The sequence below is a fragment of the Ranitomeya variabilis genome, chromosome 2 (assembly GCF_051348905.1).
Source record: "Ranitomeya variabilis isolate aRanVar5 chromosome 2, aRanVar5.hap1, whole genome shotgun sequence".
Taxonomy (NCBI): Eukaryota; Metazoa; Chordata; class Amphibia; order Anura; family Dendrobatidae; genus Ranitomeya; species Ranitomeya variabilis.
In genome coordinates this window covers 128,641,098-128,662,581 of record NC_135233.1, presented here as the reverse complement: position 1 = coordinate 128,662,581, position 21,484 = coordinate 128,641,098, and the positions used below count along the sequence as shown (strand labels likewise).

Sequence of the window (21,484 nt, the reverse complement as noted above, 5' to 3'; positions counted from 1 at the left end):
ACTACTACCCTCATCCACAAAGCACTCCATGGCTCAGCACCACCCTACATTTCCTCTCTGGTCTCAGTCTACCAACCTACCCATGCCCTCCGCTCCACTAATGACCTCAGGTTAGCATCCTCAATAATGAGAACCTCCCACTCCCGTCTCCAAGACTTTACACGTGCTGCGCCGATTCTTTGGAATGCACTACCTAGGTTAATACAATTAATCCCCAATCCCCAAAGTTTTAAGCGTGCCCTAAAAACTCATTTGTTCAGACTGGCCTACCGCCTCAGTGCATTAACCTACGGTAACTATCCCTGTGTGGCCTATTAGAAAAAAAAAACCATAATCAGGTTCCTCGCATCATGTTCTCATACACTTTATGCAGTTAATAGCACTCTGTGTCTGTACTGCTACATACTTAGGCAGTTAACTGGTTCATGCAGCTTTACATTAACACCTGAACCTTACACTATGGCTGGTCCAAATAACTAAAGCAATTGTTACCATCCACCTCTCGTGTCTCCCCTTTTCCTCATAGATTGTAAGCTTGCGAGCAGGGCCCTCATTCCTCCTGGTATCTGTTTTGAACTGTGATTTCTGTTATGCTGTAATGTCTATTGTCTGTACAAGTCCCCTCTATAAGTTGTAAAGCGCTGCGGAATATGTTGGCGATATATAAATAAAAATTATTATTATCATTATTATATAGTCTGATATCTCTGTACATAAGAAAAAAAAATTGACTGTGATTTGAGCTATGAAAATAAAATGTGCGTCATGATTACAGGTCTGTCTCATTGTGTAGCCCAGGGCTTTGTGATGTTGCCAAACTATTTGCAAGCTGACACACGTATGGAATAGACCAGAGCCTTGACTTACATCTCACTTATAAAACAATGGAATTTAGAAGGACAATGCTATTTTCCGAGCGTTTGGTACGTGGACAGTTTAGGGATGACATGACTCTAAGTGTCAGTGGAAATAGTTTTAATATTTAGGTCTTTGCTTTCTTTAGAAGCTTTTTTTTAAGTAACCCTTTAAATTGGTAAATATATGTATTCTGACTACGTATCGTACGTCCTCTTGAAAACAATTCTCAATAGATGTGTGACTAATGTTTTTCAGATTCTGATCATTGTGGAAAATGAGTACGTTGCATTCATGTATGTGATTATTAAGCAGAGATGAAGTGCCCCCTACATGCTAGCGTCTAATCTTCCCCCTGGAGTTTTATCTCTTTGTACTAAAGCACAGTTTGACACTTTTTTACAGTTTTATTATTAAAAACCATAAATGTGTTTGTTTTGTTTGAGATTGCGGAGAGAAAAATATAGCCAACATCAAAGCAGATTTGTATATGTGACAGCATAGACAATCCTTACTACAGTGTATGATGAGGACTGTTCATTCAATAGCTACCGAAATGAGTCATACGGCGCGGCCGCAAGGGAGATATTCTGTATGACATTACTTCAGGGCCATAAATTATGTTTTATGACAGCCTGTGTCTGCTGCTCCATAGGCAAAATGACTGTAGTGGTGGCCTGTACTCTGCTAATGGTTTTACAAAGCAGCGACAGGGAGTTTGACTTCCCTCCCATTCTCCAAAGCTTGTAGTCAGATTCCTGGCATGTATAAAGGATAGATGGAGAATACAGAGAAGTATTCACTAGTGAATTACTGATCATTCTACTTATGTGCATCATAAAATAATATTTACGCCAATTGCCTGAATGGCTCTTTCAGTGATTCTGTGACTGGTGGAGATAGGAGAGCGCTAGACAAGCCCAATTCCAAGAAAGTTGGGATGCTGCTTAAAATGTATAGAAAACAAGAATGTTATGTATTTGCACTCTCTTATAGCCATATGTTATTTTATTCACAACAGAACATAGAACACAGTTCAGAAGTTTAACTTTAGACATTTCTACATTTCATTTGAAAAAAATTATTCATTTACAATCTGATGGCTGAAACACATCTCAAAAAAGTTGGGAAATGGCCATGTCTACCATTGTGTAGCTATGTAGCATAGCGTGGCACAGCTGTGATGGTGCTCAATTAGGTTCCCAAACCAGTGATAGTGAAATATAGAAATTGGCACTCATATAACCACCGTGGGGTAATTCAGCCCCTGTTGTGGAGTAAAGTGCCTGTTTCACTGTTAATAGTGGTGTGTGATTTGTGGTCCGGTGTGTCTGGATCCAGTGGTTGGTGGTGGATAGTGGCGTTGAGGCAACTCATCTAACGCGGTGTCCGCCGCTGGTTAGAATTGTGTAGCATCCCGACTTCTTTTTACAACAGTCAGCAATCGTCTGGGAAGTGAGGAGACCCATTGCTGGAGTTTTGGGAAAGGAGTGTTCTCCCATTCTTGTCTGATGTGGGATTTTAGCAGCTTAACAGTCCTGGGTTGTCTAAACCGTTTTTTCTTTTCATAATGCGTCAAAGGTTGCCGATTGGTGAAGGTCTGGACTGTAGGCGGCCGGTTCATCACCCAATCTCTTCTGGGAAGCCATGCTATTGTGATGAATGCAGTATATGGTATTGCATCGTCTTGCTGAAACATACAAGATCTTCCCTGCAACAGATGCTAGGCATTGATAGTGCCTTTCAAGATGTGTAAGCTGCCCATACCATAGGTACTAATGCAACCCAATATCATCAGATATGCAGTAACTGCGCTGATTTCCGGAAGTATTCCTGAACCCATGCAGTGATTTACATGACTAAATCATGGAAAATAAAAAAAAAATTGGAGTCCGGCTCAACAGGACTGGATTTTCCTTTTCTTTTTATTTTTCAAAAGAAATTATAGTGCATACAAAAGACTGCCTAGTGCAGTTGAAACGCACCGACTTGGTCATGTCGACCATGTACATTTTTCTTTTGTATGCACTATAATTTATTTGAAAAAGAAAAGGAAAATCCAGTCCTGTTGAGCCGGACTCCAATTTTTTTTATTTTCCTTGATGTGAGGCCAGGGCAAGGCCGGAGTCTGGGCCCTAGGTGGATGAGCAACTGGGTGAGCTGGAATCAAGTTTCTATAAATGACTGAATCATGCCTGGTTTTGATGCAGTGCCCCCTAAGGTTCCGTAGATCTTACGTATGCAGTATTGACCACCAGTCTTGTCCCTTGTGCACATGGATTTATCCAGAGTCTCTGAATCTTTAGATGATGTTGTATACTATAGATGATGGAATATTCAAAGTCTTTGCAAAGGTACATTGAGGAACATTTTTCATAAATTGTTACACTATTTATTTACGCAATTTTTCACAGTTTGATGAACCTCTGACCATCTTTTCTTCTGAGAGACACTGCCTCTCTGACATGCTCTTTTTATACACAGTCACTTACTTTAAAATTTACCTTTTTTTAGATTTTTTTATTGCCATCAATTTCTGAATGACTTGATTTTTTCAAATAAAATGGAAAAATGTCCAACTTTCAACCTCTGATCTGTGTTCTATGTTCTGTTGTGAATAAACTATGGCTTTGAGTTATTTCAAAAACATTGCATTCTTTTACATTTTACAAAGCGTCCCAACTATATTGGCATTGGGGTTGTACTTGGCAATCTCAGTCATATAAACAATGATTTGAGTGGTGGCATGTTTGTGATCGATGGTTGTCCAGTGTCCAGAACATGAGTGATTAGACACTTCATACCTGTCCTGTGGTTGGGTAATACATTGAGGATTAAGAGAACATCTTTTTAAGTATTGTGTGGTTCAGTATCCTAGGTGGAAGTCACTGTTCATTCACTTAACATAGTTTTCTGCTAGCCAGTTAATGGCCAAAAGTACAATATATTAGTAAACATGTTACAAATTTCATAGAGACATTTTAAGACTTGTAATGAATATCACATTTTTTTCCTGACCGAATGCGTTGAGAGGTCTTATCTTACTAAGTAGGGTAATCTAATACAGATGTAGCAATAATCCAGAAATAGAACAGGAAAGGAAACTGCGAGTAGGCTGTCATGCTATTACATTGTTAACACCATGCAGTTCCTGAGTGTGCTGTCATGTACCTGAAAGCTTAGCGGATGACTGCCATAACCCTTCTCAAGTGCATAGTTACTGTATAGTTGTTTATGTCTGCGAATCATTAGGTTACGATCCATTCACAAAGAATCTTTTGATACTTTCCAAAACACATCTAATGTAACAGGCAACGAAGCATTATGAAGCTTTGGAATATACACTCAATATACTTCCATATGGAATAAACTCATCACAGTATAGTTGGGGAGAGTGTTGGACGTATGCTACAATGCTCATGCACTTGGGAAATGTAAGATATTCCACCAAATGTTTGTACCCCGTGAGGACAAAAATTGGTCATGATCTTGCAGGTATGCGGCTCATTACAATACCTTTTTTTTGTCTTGAGCTATGTACCAGGACAGATTTTAATCCTTTGTGAAGTAAACAATGAAGGTTCACATTCAATCAATATTGGCTGACATCTTCAAAGACACAATAATCATTTGACTTACAATGTACGTTGTGAAGTTGCCTAACTTTTCCTTATACGGTGACTTTGCTTTATTTGTTGAGGTCAGGATATCCCATTAAAATGTAGGTTTTTGTCCTTTGTTTTCTAAGATCATATTCCCTAACGTATACTTATGCTTTTCTGATTGCATGCGAAGGGCACGTGAAGGAACAGATGCCGTGGTTCTGAATCTGAGCTTCAGGAAGCAAGGCACCAATCTACATTGCCAATCTCTTTAACTCACACAGTGGCTGATACACCGGCAGTAACATAAAGGAAGATACGTCTCTCACACACTGTAGGGTCTTTTGTCTGAGGCACATTGAATATTCAGTAGGAAATCTGTTAGTCCCTTAAAACAACGCAGCTGTAGAGTTTGATACTTAGTATTTACACATTTATTCAGTAATTACTGGTGAAACATCAAGCTGACGTAGTGCAAAAAAATTCCTTTGAGATTCATTGGACCTTACTCTTTCATCTTTCCAGATGTAAAGGATTTTTTGTTAAGGTTTCTATTGTGCAGTCGAACAGCCGTGGAAATGTTTAATTTAACAGTTTCGCGGTGCCAGATTTCAGTTATGTAAAGAATACATTCAGGAGCACATATTGGAAGGTTTGCGATATGACTTTTAGAAACTTTTGAGTCTGTCATTACTTTTTTACTAAATTTGTCATGTTTTTTTGGGGGGGGGCTTTTTTGTGTGCTCCATATTATTTGTTACTAGAATGTCAATAATTATACTGATTGTCAACACAAATAAAATAGAGTCGATACCATCTAAATTAGAACATGGCAATATTCAATTGATTGAGCCAATAGAAAAGCTTTCTCCAGTAGTTAGTTTTATCAAATTTAGTATGAAAATGTGATCCCCTATTTTCTCTGAATTTAACCCAGATTTTGAGAATTTTCTATTATAAAATAAAGTTCTTTACTGAAATACCGGGCTGTAAATCCAGGAACAACATGATAAGTAGTGATAAGCCAATGTACCAAAACTAGAATTTGTCAGTTTGCTCGAATTTGCCCAGGATATTCAACTTACATCGAATGTATTCGATCCAAATCAAATGTTTCTTATTATTTTCTGGGGTCTACCAAGATCCCAAAGCATGATAAATGTAGTGTGAAAAGAAAGGATACATGATAGTCATCTCACCATCCACCCACCGTCTGGTCCTCCACGGATCTCACTCCTTCATTCCTTCTGCATTACACGACATCCACTTCGACATCCTCTCTCTTAACAGTGGCTTCCGGCGTCAAGCTGATTCATGAGAATCAGAATTTTGGGAAAAATTCTGGGCAAATTTAATTCACCTCAAATCGATTTGCTCATCTCTATTATTATTATTATACCTTTTTATAGCGCCATTTATTCCATGGCGCTTTACATGTGAACGGGACAAATATAGACAAGTACAATAAACATGATTAAAACAAGGCACACACAAGTACAGGAGGAGAGAGGACTCTGCCCGCGAGGGCTCACAGTCTACAGTCTACTATTAATTAGGATATATTGGAAAAACAAAATAGACATATTTCACCATCATTCGCCTTAGATCTATAGGTAAACATTCAAGTTTAACAATGTTTTAATTTACCACTATAAGAATTATGATACTGGTCTTTGGAGCTTTTGTATCGTTTGCACCTATTCTATAACCAAGGTCAAATCTCTAATGTGTCCAGAAAAATCAGGATTATTTGCAGCTGTGATGACAGTATTAAATATCTAAGTCTTGTATATCTACGGCCAGTTTCAGGCAACATCTTGAGGTTTTGTAGAGAACAGACACAAGCTTATAAATTGACTCTTGGTTTTCCTCCTTTTTATCTGACTTCTGTGTTTCTCTCAGAGCTGATAGATTTTTTTTTTTGCTTATCTTCTAAAACACATAAGAAAGTAGATATTCTGCCCAGAGGACGTAACCAACACTGGAACAGGAAATCTATTTTCACAATCACCCTCTCCAACAATTATATTGGCTTGCTTACAAAATTACATATACAAGCTAAATAAGTGAAGGTGAAGCCCAATGTTCTTGTACGTTATAAGAAGGAAAAGCTTGTTCATGTCTAAGAAATCAATGACATAGTAGTGATTGGCCTTTATAAGATGGTGAGCCCAGTGCAGGCGGGACATTGTTTTTGAGACCAACATGGTTAAAAAAATTAGAAACTTGAAAAATGAGAAAGTAACTTGCACAGCAACCGGACAACAAACAAATCAAAATTCTACTCCCTGCAATGGATGGTTGTAGTCTTCCTTTTTGTGCATGTGCAGGGGCAAATAAATTATTATTTCTTCTCATACAGATCTGTTTATGTAGTGATACTTTATAACAATGTTCCATAAATTGATTTTGTGTATAGAGGGGCACAAGCCGCCATTGATTTTGTATCGGGAAATTAGCCAAGGGCAAATGTAGTATTTTCTGCTGCAATTCAAAAATAGGACATCTCTGTGATAATGGGAAGAAGTGATTCTTGTTAGCAGGTCCTAGAGGAGGATTCTGATTAATTTATTGCATCACAGATCAACATTTTAAGCTACAAAATACTTCCAAACATCCTTGTCCCTCATGATCCCTCTCCTTAATCTGTAGCTGAAGATGTGAATTCCCTGAGACATGTTGCTACAGTAGATAAACATTGACAAGAGATACCATGGAAAGTTTTTTACGTTTTTAGACAGTCCCTCCCTAGCAAGCAGTCTGTCTTACAAGCTGTAAAGAACTCTTCAAGAACATCTGAGAGACTTCAGGAAAAAGGGGAGACCTCACAGTAAAGTTATGAAGTCTCCTGAGTGTTGCTGAAAGCTCCTGGAATTTCTGGAAGGTTCATTGTGTACGATGCAGGAAAGCTCTGTCATCAGGCTATGCTTTGGCAGGATGTACATTCAGGGATGGTTAGCAGGTTATAATTGAAATTTGGAGAAGCATGGTTTGGAAAAATGAATTGGGGTTACGGAAAACAAATTCTGATTTACACCACAATCAGAAATCTCCTGCAACCCATCCAAGAAAGATGGCAAGTTTGACTTAATGTATGTGCACACGTTGCGTATTTGCCTGCGGATTCGCAGCAGTTTTCCATCAGGTGTACAGTACCATGTAAACCTATGGAAAACCAAATCCGCTGTGCCCATGATGCGGAAAATACCGTGCAGAAAACGCTGCGTTGTATTTTCCGCAGTATGTCAATTCTTTGTGCGGATTCTGCAGGTGTAAAACCGGAGGTGAAATGCGCCCAAAAAACACAAAACACAAGCACAAAGAACGCACGAAATCCGTGGTAAATCTGCAGGTAATTTTTCAAAAATGGTGACACGAATCTGCAACGTGTGCACATAGCCTTAAAGACAACCTGACAGCTGATACATGTTGTGGGGCTCGAAGGGCAAGAAGAAGATTCCGGGGACCCACCTGTCTGGCTAGTCTCCTGCAGGCATTAAACTGGTATTAAACTATGTTTTTCTCTTAAACACTGCAGTGTTTTGGAATTAAACATACATGGCTGAAATTGTGTAGTCCACTGTCTTAGGGTATGTGCACACGTTCAGGTTACATCAGGATTTCTTGCAGAAATTCCCTGACAAAAAACGGACATTTCTGCCAGGAATCCGCATGCGGTTTTTATGCGTTTTTGATGCATTTTTTGCGCGTTATGTGTTTTTGATGCGTTTTTTCCCAATGCATAGAATAGCGGGAAAAAACGTGAAAAAACCGCTAAATTAATGAAAATGCTGCTTTTTTTTACCGCGATGCGTTTTTTCGCGGTAAAAAAGCGCATCATGTGCTCAAAAATTGCAGAATGCATTCTAAATGATAGGATGCATATGTCTGCGTATTTAATGCGTTTTTATAGTGTTTTTATTGTGAAAAAACCTGAACGTGTGCACATACCCTAATACATGCAGATCATGGATTGGGCAGCACGTATCATCAATTGTCAGGTTTCCTTTAAAGGGTTATTCCCAACATTGAAAGTTATTACCTTTCAGATATCTGAAGGTCCCAACAGATCAAGGTGGTTATAGATCTTTTTTTTTTTATTTTCGAAAAGAAAAAATAAACAAAGATGTAAATATGCAATGTGACAATGCAGCTATACACGTTTGCATATACTTAATACATTTTACAAGTGAATATACTCTGATTGTAAGGAGATTGAAAGGAAAAAGATGAATAAGTCAAGTGAAGGTCCCATATCAAACTCAGCCATATCTAAATGGGGCTGGATGAAGCACTCTGTCATGAACCTAACGGGTTGTTTAATATGTCACCATGTTAGGATCTACAAGATTGATTTAGCACAGAGTTCATCAATTATTCAAATGGAATTGCACCCTATATAGTCCTGGTTGAGTAAAGTGGAGCTTGAAGGTTTGTGAACCCCTCCGAATTTTCCATATTTCTGAATAAATTTGACCTAAAACTACATCACATTTTTACTAATGTCCTAAATGCTGACAAAGAGAACCACATCAAATAATGACTTTGTTGTCATTTTAATTTAGTTTATTGAGGAAAATTATCCAATATCACATGTCTGTCTGAGGTTGGCAAAAGTATGTGAACCTTTGCATTCAGTATTTGGTGTGAACCTCTTTTGCAGCAATAATTCTTCTAAATATTTATTTTAATTCTTGATTAATCCTGCACATTGTCTTGGAGGAATTTTAGTCCATTATTTCAGCTCTGTTGTGCTTTTGGGTGTTCTTCCATTAGCTGCTCACTTCAGGTCCTACCACAACATTTATTTCTATACAGTAAGGGTCAGGATTTTGTCTTGGTCATTCTAAAACTTTAAACGGACAGTCCCATTTCTAAGATCCTATCCAAATATGTAGTAGGTGTAATAATGATAATATTAGTAAATACCTCCAATTAGAAATGTGGTATAGTTTTTTTTATTTGCTGTCTCTTTCTTCATGTGCAGGCACTGCAAGACCTTAGGTATCCATGGTTACGTCCACTTATAAAGTGAGTCAGATAGCTAGTTGCTAGTGGTTGTAACTATGGATACCTATGGTGCTGCAATGTCTGCACATTAGGACAGAGACATAGTGAATCAGAAAAACTATACTATATTTCTAATTGGAGGTATTATATTAATATTATTATTATTATTACACCTGCTACATATTGGGGTAAGATTTTGGAGATAGGAATACCCCTTTAACTGTATTCTTCTTTAACCATCTGTTTCTAGGTCGACTTGTGTGCTTTGGGATATTGTCCCAAGATTCAGCTCATGTACACAAGTCCTGACAGTTTCCTTTAGAAGTTGCTGAATCTGATAACATTTAGAATTAATTGTTCCATCTATGATGGCAAGCTGTTTTGGCTCTGAGGCAACCAAACCAACCCAAATCATGATACTACCACCGCGTTTCATCGGTGAAGTTTTTGTGTTGCAATGCAGTTTTTCTTTCTACAAAAATTACACATCACATTTAAACCAAAAGGCTCTGTTTGGTCTCATGCGCAAATTAAATATTGTTCAGTTGCATTCTGGTATGTCCAGTTAATCTTTAGTAAACTGCAGATCAGCCGCAATCTTCTTTTTAGATAACAGTGGTTTTCTCCTTGCAATCCTGCCATGCACACCAGTGTTGTTCAATGTCCTCATTAAGGTAGACTCATGAATATTAATTTTAGCTAATGTAATAGAGGCCTTTAGTTGCTTAGAGGTTACCTTAGGTTCCTTGATGACCCCGTGGACTTTTATACACCTTGTTCTTGGAGTGATCTTTGTTGCTTACCACTCTGGGTGAGGGTAATAAAGCTCTTCAATTTCATCTATTGGTAAACAATCTGTCTGTGTATTGGTAGATCCCAAAATCGACAAAATCATTAGAGAAGTTTTGTAACCATTTCTAGCTTTATGAGAATTAACAACTCTTTTTTGAGGTCCTCAGAAATCTCCCTTATTTCTTTCCATGATGCACATTCACAAACGTATTGTGATGAACAGACATGGATAGATCCCTGTTCTTTAAATAAAACAAGTTGCCGACTCACACCTGGTTGACATCCCATTGATTGAAAACACTAGGCTCTCATTTCACCTCATAGTATCTGATAATCCTAAACAATCACATACTTCTCACTCATGAGCATGTGATTTTGGATCATTTTCATAAAAATGGCAAAGTCTAATTTTTTTGTTGAATTGGGTACCTTTAAATAAGAAATGTACTTTCGACAAACCTTGTATAAATCAGTAGAACAAGTGAATATAGGAAACTTTGTAAGGGTACTGTCACACAGTGCCATTTTGATCGCTACGACGGCACGATCCGTGACGTCGCAGCGATCGTATGATTATCGCTCCAGCGTCGTAGACTGCGGTCACACGTTGCAATCACGGCGCTGGAGCGATGCCGAAGTCCCCGGGTAACCAGGGTAAACATCGGGTTACTAAGCGCAGGGCCGCGCTTAGTAACCCGATGTTTACCCTGGTTACCAGCGTAAACGTAAAAAAAACAAACAGTACATACTTACATTCTGGTGTCTGTCCCCCGGCGTCTCAGCTTCTCTGGTGTCTGTCCCCCGGCGTCCCCCCGGAAGAAGCTCTGGGCGAAACGCGCGTCGGGGCGCACGAGGAGGAAGGGACCCGTACTATCAGATACATTACTTAGGTTTGTACTTATATACATATACTATATACCTCTGTATGCCTATTAAACTAATGGGTGTGTGATACATCGGCTAAGTTGATGAGTTATGTGGACGGGATAATTATCTTATTATGATGGGAACCTTTTCTCCCCGTATTTTCCACAAACTTACCTCACATTTTTTATATGCTTTTCATCATGATATGATGCAGCAACCTATTTTTGTTTCATTATAGGCATATGAGATTGCATATTAGCATTGATAGTTATATACATTATATAGTGATAGTATATGGGTCTTTGTATTCCTCAGGACACTCTGTTTTTATATCAGGTCTCATTTGTTTGTTTTTTGTTTTGTAAATTTATTTAATAAAGATATCTTATTTTAAAATATGGGTCTCTTCATGTGGTTAATAGGATTTAAATCCACATTTTGGTTTATGTAGCTATCAGAAGTGCCATTAAGTATATAACTTGTGACTAGTTGGTTTGTAACTTGTGTGGACACTTAGACTTTGACAAACATGAACCCCTGTCGACACAGGATTGAAGTTAAACATTACTCTAGTGTGCTTTTGTATGTTTATTGTACTGCAGATATGCCACAATCTCACTAACCTAACCTGAACCTGAAGTTAAGTATCATATCTAGGATTTGTAATTGATGTATGTGGGGCTTCCAGTCCAGTGATGCACAGCAATTAGCAGTTAAAGGGAATGTGATTTGTGATTAATTCTGCCCAAACAATGGGCTGCTTAAATTAGGCAAAGGCTCCTTTACTACTTATATACCTTAAACAGGGCTCCTGGAAAGTGTCAGAGATGACTAGTCACAAAAGCGGACACCCAACAGCTTCTACCTGTCTGGTTGTCCATGATTTACAATTCTGTTCCTATAAGTGTATAGAGCCCCCTCAATCATGCAGAGCTTGGCAGGGAAAATCCAATGTGGGGGACACCTTTGTGTCGTGGGCCGTGGCCTCTCTTTTTCTAGCCCCCTGTTTAAAGTATGTATTATCTTAATACATCGGCACATTTTAGAGTAAAGTAAAGATTTTTGTAGTAAGGCCACCACATCACAGGTTCCCAAAGCGGAGTCAGGTATCAGGAAACCCAGCAAGAAGCGGATCTTTGATAATGAAACAGAAGTTATAGTCTATGTTCTTAGACTTATCTGTGTCGTGGATAGGAAGGTCACTTTCAAGTGTGTCTTTCTAAAATGGAGCGCTCAGATGTATTTTCCACCCTGTAAATTAGCTTGTGTTGGAAAGGCCGGACACAGGCTGTACAGTATGTCGTGCCAGGGGAAAAAAAAAACATTTTGTACCTGATATCCATTTAGTTTGCCCAGATTAAGAGATTTGAGTCGACACTTCCTGCCACTAAATGTTTACATTCAATCTTCCAGATGAATCTCTTCAACCTTCTGTACCGGGTAATGACAGTCTGCCCAGCTACTGCAAAAATGATGAAGGAGACATTTTCCTGGCAGCCGAGTCTTGGAAACCCAATGTTTGCACAAGCTGTGTCTGCATGGATGGGATGATCAGCTGCTATTCTGAGTCCTGTCCGCCTGTAACCTGTGAGAGACCAGTTCTGAGGAAGGGTCAGTGCTGTCCATACTGCATTGGTGAGTACCACAGTGATACACTGGCCTGAGATTTGCACATACATAGACAATGCACTGGACAGGTGGCGGCCACTTTTTTTTATTACTTCCTCTGCCTTTGGAAATGGAATCCAGTAAACTTTCTCCTTTGTAAAGTGCTAGAAATATCAGGTAAGCATGTTTGCGGTATCTTGTAGATAAAGCTGTCATTTTCAGGTATTCTGAAGGGTAGTCCTTTGAGAAGTGTTTGACCTATTATATGTTGAACAGTCTACTCCCACCATTGCTTTAGTGTCTTAAGTTTTTCTCTTTCTTCATTGTTTTACAAAATAAATAAATAAATGATTTAACAAACTGACACTAATGGTGTGTCAAATTTCACAGAAAAGTGCTTCAATCCCCTGTATATCTACAATAGTGTTCCTCAGCCTGTGGCTACATGGTGAGTAAAGGTACACTTGTTTTTTCAGTCAGGACCAAATGTATACTACCACTATACAATCATCAACTTAGGAAAAAATACTGTTATACAATGAACAAATCGTTATCATGCTGCTGACCATACAAGAGAATTCCTTCATCATCAGTAATGGTGGTAGTGTCCATCCAGAAGACCATCAGAGCTGTCACTCAAGAGCAGAAGGAAAGGGGCTGCGGAGGGATCAGTGCGGAGCACCCAGGACGCTTGACATATAGGGGAAACTCCTCTAGACATTTCTCATTGCAGCACACAATGAATTAAAATGTCTACACCTGGTTTATGGAACTATTGTGACCATCAACAAAGATTTGGCAAACATCTAAATGGTAGATACCCTCACCAGCTGATTGAGCAACTGGATGCCAGGGTTCCATATTATGACATCCAGCATCGTACACCAGAAATCACCGGGAGGGTTAAGGCAGCACCTAGGGGATTTACCAACTTGTTCAGGAGGTCATCCTTTTTTTCTGAGTGCTTCTTTGACAATTAAAGAGAATTGTCAAATATGTATTTAATGGGTGAATGCTACTTTCAGGCTAACACTATATTCATGGCACTATTTCAGTAGCCACATGGTAGTACCATCCTAAAAGTAATATGCATCAATTTTAGGGGCACGCTTCTATACTGTATGGTAATACAATGTTAAACATACCCCTTGTTAAATCAGTAGCCTATGAATGTTGTAGAAACTGACTTATGAATTGGCTTCATTGGTTAGTGTGCTGCTACCACATACATTACAGCTTCCGATGCCGGCAGGGACATCAATCACGGCTCAGTACATATGCTAGCAGCGAGGAGAACCTGCCTAGTCCCCATTGCAGTACTGCTCACTTTACTGAATGGAGAGTAAAACATTGTAACATTCTACTACTATGTAGTGTAGCATCTTGTCCCTGGTTTCATGACTTAGATTGGGCTCACAAGTTCCCTATAAGTAATGCTGTCTATTCATTAGTGTCTATTGCCCAATAGTAGCTTTATTGTACTGCCAGGTACAAAGCAGCAGCCACCTAATAAATATTGCTGGCTATTCAGCAGGGTCTACAATATAACATAACACCCACACATTACATACGTTCAGCACATAACACCCACACATTACATACGTGCAGCACATAACACCCACACATTACATACATGCAGCACATAACACCCACACATTACATACATGCAGCAGAAACATATTACGCAGTTCACTCACAATACAATTATATGGCAATGTAATGTACAGTACTTGGCTTTTTTGCTGGTGAAGCACTGGATTACCCAGAGGGATGACCACTAGGTCCACAGAACATGCTGGCTATTCAGCAGGGTCTACAATATAACATAACACCCACACATTACATACATGCAGCACATAACACCCACACATTACATATATGCAGCACATAACACCCACACATTACATACATGCAGCACATAACACCCACACATTACATACATGCAGCACATAACACCCACACATTACATACATGCAGCACATAACACCCACACATTACATACATGCAGCACATAACACCCACACATTACATACATGCAGCACATAACACCCACACATTACATACATGCAGCACATAACACCCACACATTACATACATGCAGCACATAACACCCACACATTACATACATGCAGCACATAACACCCACACATTACATACATGCAGCACATAACACCCACACATTACATATATGCAGCACATAACACCCACACATTACATACATGCAGCACATAATACCCACACATTACATACGTGCAGCACATAACACCCACACATTACATACGTTCAGCACATAACACCCACACATTACATACGTGCAGCACATAACACCCACACATTACATACATGCAGCACATAACACCCACACATTACATACATGCAGCACATAACACCCACACATTACATACGTTCAGCACATAACACCCACACATTACATACGTGCAGCACATAACACCCACACATTACATACATGCAGCACATAACACCCACACATTACATACGTGCAGCACATAACACCCACACATTACATACATGCAGCACATAACACCCACACATTACATACGTGCAGCACATAACACCCACACATTACATACATGCAGCACATAACACCCACACATTACATACGTTCAGCACATAACACCCACACATTACATACGTGCAGCACATAACACCCACACATTACATACATGCAGCACATAACACCCACACATTACATACATGCAGCAGAAACATATTACGCAGTTCACTCACAATACAATTATATGGCAATGTAATGTACAGTACTTGGCTTTTTTGCTGGTGAAGCACTGGATTACCCAGAGGGATGACCACTAGGTCCACAGAACAGTTAGGCCCTGCCAACAGGCAATTCAATTAATGCCAATTAAGCCACACCCCAACATGCCAGCTGTGGGATACTGCGTCAGCCCTTTCATCGACATACATAGTAATGCAGATGCCACTCCCTTCCTAAGATTGGTCCTCTCTCTTCTCTAAACTGCTCTCTGTTCTTGCTCAGTTCCAGTCTACCCTTCCTCTGAGTTACAGGTTCTCCTGTCTGCTTCTTGCTCCACCCCCTTCATATGCAAAAGCCTCTGCTCTCCACTTCTTTGCTTTCTGTGCCATCCTCCTGCTCTGCCTCTTTCATTTAGTCTCAGGGTCTTCTCCAACCCTCTTCCCTGCATGTGGAGGGAGGAGGCTGCAGCTTCCTCTGCTGTTAGCCCCCTGACATAAATAAGGGGAAGGGGCCATGTGGAATGTCTCCCCTCTTCATATGCCCATTTGATGCCTACACATTCTTGTGGCGATAAGGGAAGCAAAACTAAAGGTGACCTCCATATAGTCTTGTGTTCCTCTGCAGAAAATACAATTGAACAGCAAGAGGAGACAGAGCAGCCCACTCTTGAGCAAGCTGGTGGTACAGATCAGTCCAGGCGTGACTTCAGTGCCTCCACCACTGTGCTACACATCCAAATCCAGAAGTCCCAATTAATCCTCAAAAGAAAGCTGTCCATGGATAAAAATATTTGGTTGACTGATCCTACTAATAATTTCACTTCTATGAATGGCTGACTTCCCCTTAGTGTCTTAATTTGGTAGAAATAAGGACTGGACATGTTGGATTTCAACCCTTTGTATGTTAGTGTTGGCCAACTCCTGACATGTATGGCATCTGCCTTTCCCACTCTTACTGTGGAAATACGCCTTAACAAGGGGGAAAGGCTGCTGGCCAAGACACCAATCACATGTCTATATCCGGCTTTACATCCTTGTACGATCAGAAGACAAAATACAATGCAAAAAAATAAGGTCTCTACCAATTGAAGAGATTTACCATACTTCTAAACGTGATGTCTCACGAAGACCCCTCCTTTTTCAGATGGGAGCCATCACTGCATTCAGCTGCTTCAACTTCTCACACCTCCAGCATTCAGGTCCACCACAGGAGGCGCTATTTGTAAACTGCTTTCCGTTCTGGATCATAGAGCTGGGAACTTCTGTTTTATCATATTCATATGCCCTAATAGTGGTTATTTTTTTCTACATAAGAAAGGATGCAGAAGAATAAAACTAATTTTTAAAGCAGAAAAGCAATCTAGTGCTATAATACAAGCTGTTCTAACACTACTTTTATGCCCGCTATGCCAGTACAAATTAAACCGTACGTTTAATGCAATAATGATTGCAATTGTAGCAAATTCAGTAGAAAATTTACTATTTGTCTATGATACTTTCAGTTACTGTAACTTTGGACAGGTGCAAATCACAAAATACTTAACATTTTTTGTCCAGGATTTTCTTTTCATACATGTCATTAAATTACATTTTTGATGCCACATACCAGACTAGATTTTCAAGCGAGTTACAACTGGTGCATTCATAGACATTTTTTTCTTTTATAATTTACTATTTTTTTCATTCCAGTCTTATAAAGGAGTATTCTATTCAGGCAAGACTAAACATAGGGAAATACCATGCTTCTTAATTTCACACTTTTGCAATAAATTTCATGTCTCTCCCAAGTCATAAGTATGTAAGGTATTGGGATGAAGGGACGGAAGTGAAAGGTTGTCTGCACAGCAGTCTAGGGTGGAAAGTACCATATTTTTCCGACTTTAAGATGAACTTTTTTAACTGGAAAATATTAATCTATCAAGTGCCTGCCTCATAGAGGAGTCCAGAAGCAAAAGATTTCCCTGACTGTGTCCTGGATGATCAGGCAAAGTGTTTCTAGAGTGTATTGCTGAGTCATTAAGGGTATGTGCAGACAACATTTTTTTAGGCAGATTCCACTAGGAACCTCCTGAAAAAGCACAAAAAGGATGACCATAAAGCAATGTTAAAACTACTTGCCGTGCATATGTTCCATCTTTTTATATACCACCATGTTATATACAGAAGAAAGCATCAGAAAAGGTGATTCAGGGAAAGCACTCTACTGCTTCGAAAGCAGTGTGGGGATTCTGGCATCTAAAATTTGCCATGTGCACACACCCTCTTTTGCACCCAGGGGCTACCTGCACAACGATGGTCCTCACTGCCTATCTGGACACCACCCACAGATGTGTTGCAGCTCTGTCTCAGGCAATCCACTGAGAAGCTTGTCAGTGCGAGCACACATTTACTCTGCGTTCTGGACAGCAATAACATGTGGGACCTCTACCTGCGAAACGCTGCCTGGTCCGTTGATGCAGTGTTGGAACTGCAGTCAATGCTCAACTATTCTGTAGGTGTTCAGTATATCAGCACAGTAATGAATCGGTCATTATATACAGTGCCTACAAGTAGTATTCAACCCCCTGCAGATTTAGCAGGTTTACACATTTGGAATTAACTTGGCATTGTGACATTTGGACTGTAGATCAGCCTGGAAGTGTGAAATGCACTGCAGCAAAAAAGAATTTTATTTCTTTGTTTATTTTTTTTTTTAAATTGTGAAAAGTCTTTTCAGAGGGTCATTTATTATTCAACCCCTCAACCCACCAGAATTCTGTTTGGTTCCCCTAAAGTATTAAGAAGTAGTTCAGGCAAAAAGAACAATGAGCTTCACATGTTTGGATTAATTATCTCTTTTTCCAGCCTTTTCTGACTATTTAAGACCCTCCCCAAACTTGTGAACAGCACTCATACATGGTCAACATGGGAAAGACAAAGGAGTATTCCAAGGCAATCAGAGACAAGATCGTGGAGGGTCACAAGGCTGGCAAGGGGTACAAAACCCTTTCCAAGGAGTTGGGCCTACCTGTCTCCACTGTTGGGAGCATCATCCAGAAGTGGAAGGCTTATGGAACTACTGTTAGCCTTCCATGACCTGGACAGCCTTTGAAAGTTTCCTCCAGTGCCGAGGCCAGGCTTGTCCGAAGAGTCAAGGCTAACCCAAGGACAACAAGGAAGGAGCTCCGGGAAGATCTCATGGCAGTGGGGACATTGGTTTCAGTCAATACCATAAGTAACGTACTCCACCGCAATGGTCTCCGTTCCAGACGAGCCCGTAAGGTACCTTTACTTTCAAAGCGTCATGTCAAGGCTCGTCTACAGTTTGCTCATGATCACTTGGAGGACTCTGAGACTGACTGGTTCAAGGTTCTCTGGTCTGATGAGACCAAGATCGAGATCTTTGGTGCCAACCACACACGTGACATTTGGAGACTGGATGGCACTGCATACGACCCCAAGAATACCATCCCTACAGTCAAGCATGGTGGTAGCAGCATCATGCTGTGGGGCTGTTTCTCAGCCAAGGAGCCTGGCCATCTGGTCCGCATCCATGGGAAGATGGATAGCACGGCCTACCTGGAGATTTTGGCCAAGAACCTCCGCTCCTCCATCAAGGATCTTAAGATGGGTCGTCATTTCCTTCTTCCAACAAGACAACGACCCAAAGCACACAGCCAAGAAAACCAAGGCCTGGTTCAAGAGGCAAAAAATCAAGGTGTTGCAGTGGCCTAGTCAGTCTCCTGACCTTAACCCAATTGAAAACTTGTGGAAGGAGCTCAAGATTAAAGTCCACATGAGACACCCAAAGAACCTAGATAACTTGGAGAAGATCTGCATGGAGGAGTGGACCAAGATAACTCCAGAGACCTGTGCCGGCCTGATCAGGTCTTATAAAAGACGATTATTAGCTGTAATTGCAAACAAAGGTTATTCCACAAAATATTAAACCTAGGGGTTGAATAATAATTGACCCACACTTTTATGTTTAAAATTTATAAAAATTTAACTGAGCAACAAAACTTTTTGGTTTGTAAGATTTATGCATCTGTTAATAAATCCTGCTCTTGTTTGAAGTTTGAAGGCTCTAACTTATTTGCATCTTATTAAACCTGCTAAATCTGCAGGGGGTTGAATACTACTTGTAGGCATTGTATAATTTATATTATTCTGTGCACTACCTGTATATATGCCTTACAATAATTACAATTCCCTATTTATCATCCCAGATTTTTGCTGGGTGGGACTGTTACAATGTACATTGCTCAAAAAAATAAAGGGAACACTAAAATCCCACACCCTAGATAATCAATGAATGAAATATTCAAGTTGAAAATCTTTATTCATTACATAATGCAATGTATTGAGAACAATAAAAAGAAAAAAATTATCAACATAAATCACAACTAATATCCCATGGAGGTCTGGAGTTGGAATGATGCTCAAAATCAAAGTGGAAAATGAAATTACAGGCTGATCCAACTTCAGTGGAAATGCCTCAAGACAAGGAAATGATGCTCAGTAGTGTGTGTGACCTCCACGTGCCTGTATGACCTCCCTGCAACGCCTGGGCATGCTCCTGATTAGGTAGTGGATGGATCTCTTCCCTGACTTGGACTAAAGCATCCGCCAACTCCTGGACAGTCTGTGGTGCAACGTGACGTTGGTGGATGTGTTCAATCGGATTCAGGTCTGGGGAACGGGCGGGCCAGTCCATATTTTCAATGCCTTCATCTTGCAGGAACTGCTAACACACTCCAGCCACATGAGGTCTGGCATTGTCCTGCATTAGGAGGAACCCAGGGCCAACGGCATCAGCATATGGTCTCACAAGGGGTCTGAGGATCTCTTCTCGGTACCTAGTGGCAGTCAGGCTACCTCTGGCGAGCATATAGAGGACTGTGTGGCCCTCCAAAGAAATGCCACCCCACACCATTACTGACCAACTGCCAAACCGGTCATGCTGAAGCATGTTGTAGCAATAGCACAAAAAGAGGGCTTGAAAATCCAAAAATTCAAAAACACAGCACAAAAAGGCAGAGATGCTTACCTGCCCAGGCCTCCAAACAAATGCACTATCAGGATGCAGTGGACCCATATAGGTAATATGGCGGCAACACAGGTGGAAGAATACCGATGAGACAACTGCTCACAGCCTACCAATTAATGGAGGGGGCGGTTGCTTGGTATATAAATGCACAATGAAGACTTGTATGCGGCGCTGTTCACTCTATGGTAATGCACAGCATCCAGGTTAACAGCCTATTAGTTACGCCTTTCAATTAGATCAAGTGGACTGCCCAGCGCTATCCAAATGCATCCCATGTGAACAGACACCACAGTTTACAAGACCAAATGGGCACAACTGCATCCTGAAAAATAAAGTGCAAAAAACACATAAAAAATGTGAGGTATTAGTTGATATTTTGGCAAAAATGCGTAAGCTCGTAACCCTCATCACGGGTCCCAACGCTTACGAGTCCTAACACTAAACAGCAATAGCACAAAAAGAGGTCTTGTAAACTGTGGTGTCTGTTCACATGGGATGTATTTGGATAGCGCTGGGCAACCCGCCTGATCTAATAGAAAGGCGTAACTAATAGTCTATTAACCTGGATGCTGTGCATTACCATAGTGTGAACAGCACCGCATACAAGTCTTCATTGTGCATTTATATACCAATCAACCACCCCCTCCATGGATTGGTAGGCTGTGAGCAGTTGTCTCATCGGTATTCTCCCACCTGTGTTGCCGCCATCTTAACTATATGGGCCCACTGCATCCTGATAGTGCATTTGTTTCGAGGCCTGGGCAGGTAAGCATCTCTGCCTTTTTTCTGTGTTTTTGAAGGATGTTGTAGGCAGCAGATCGCTCTCCACTGCGTCTCCAGACTGTGTCATGTCTGTCACATATGCTCAGTGTGAACTTGCTTTCATCTGTGAAGAGTACAGGGCGCCAGTGGCGAATTTGCCAATCCTGGTGTTCTGTGACAAATGCCAAGCCTCCTGCACAGTGTTGGGCTGTGAGCACAACCCCCA

At 40.3% G+C, this 21,484-nt stretch overlaps 1 protein-coding gene across 1 annotated transcript in view; it reads left to right on the top strand.

Moving 5' to 3' along the window:
• CRIM1 (cysteine rich transmembrane BMP regulator 1) overlaps positions 1-21,484 on the top strand; it is a 957,989-nt gene that overhangs the window by 876,410 nt on the left and 60,095 nt on the right. Inside the window, exon 13 of the mRNA XM_077283003.1 lies at positions 12,540-12,761. Within this exon, the coding sequence (XP_077139118.1) occupies positions 12,540-12,761 (222 nt within the window). The remainder of the gene's footprint in view (positions 1-12,539; positions 12,762-21,484) is intronic.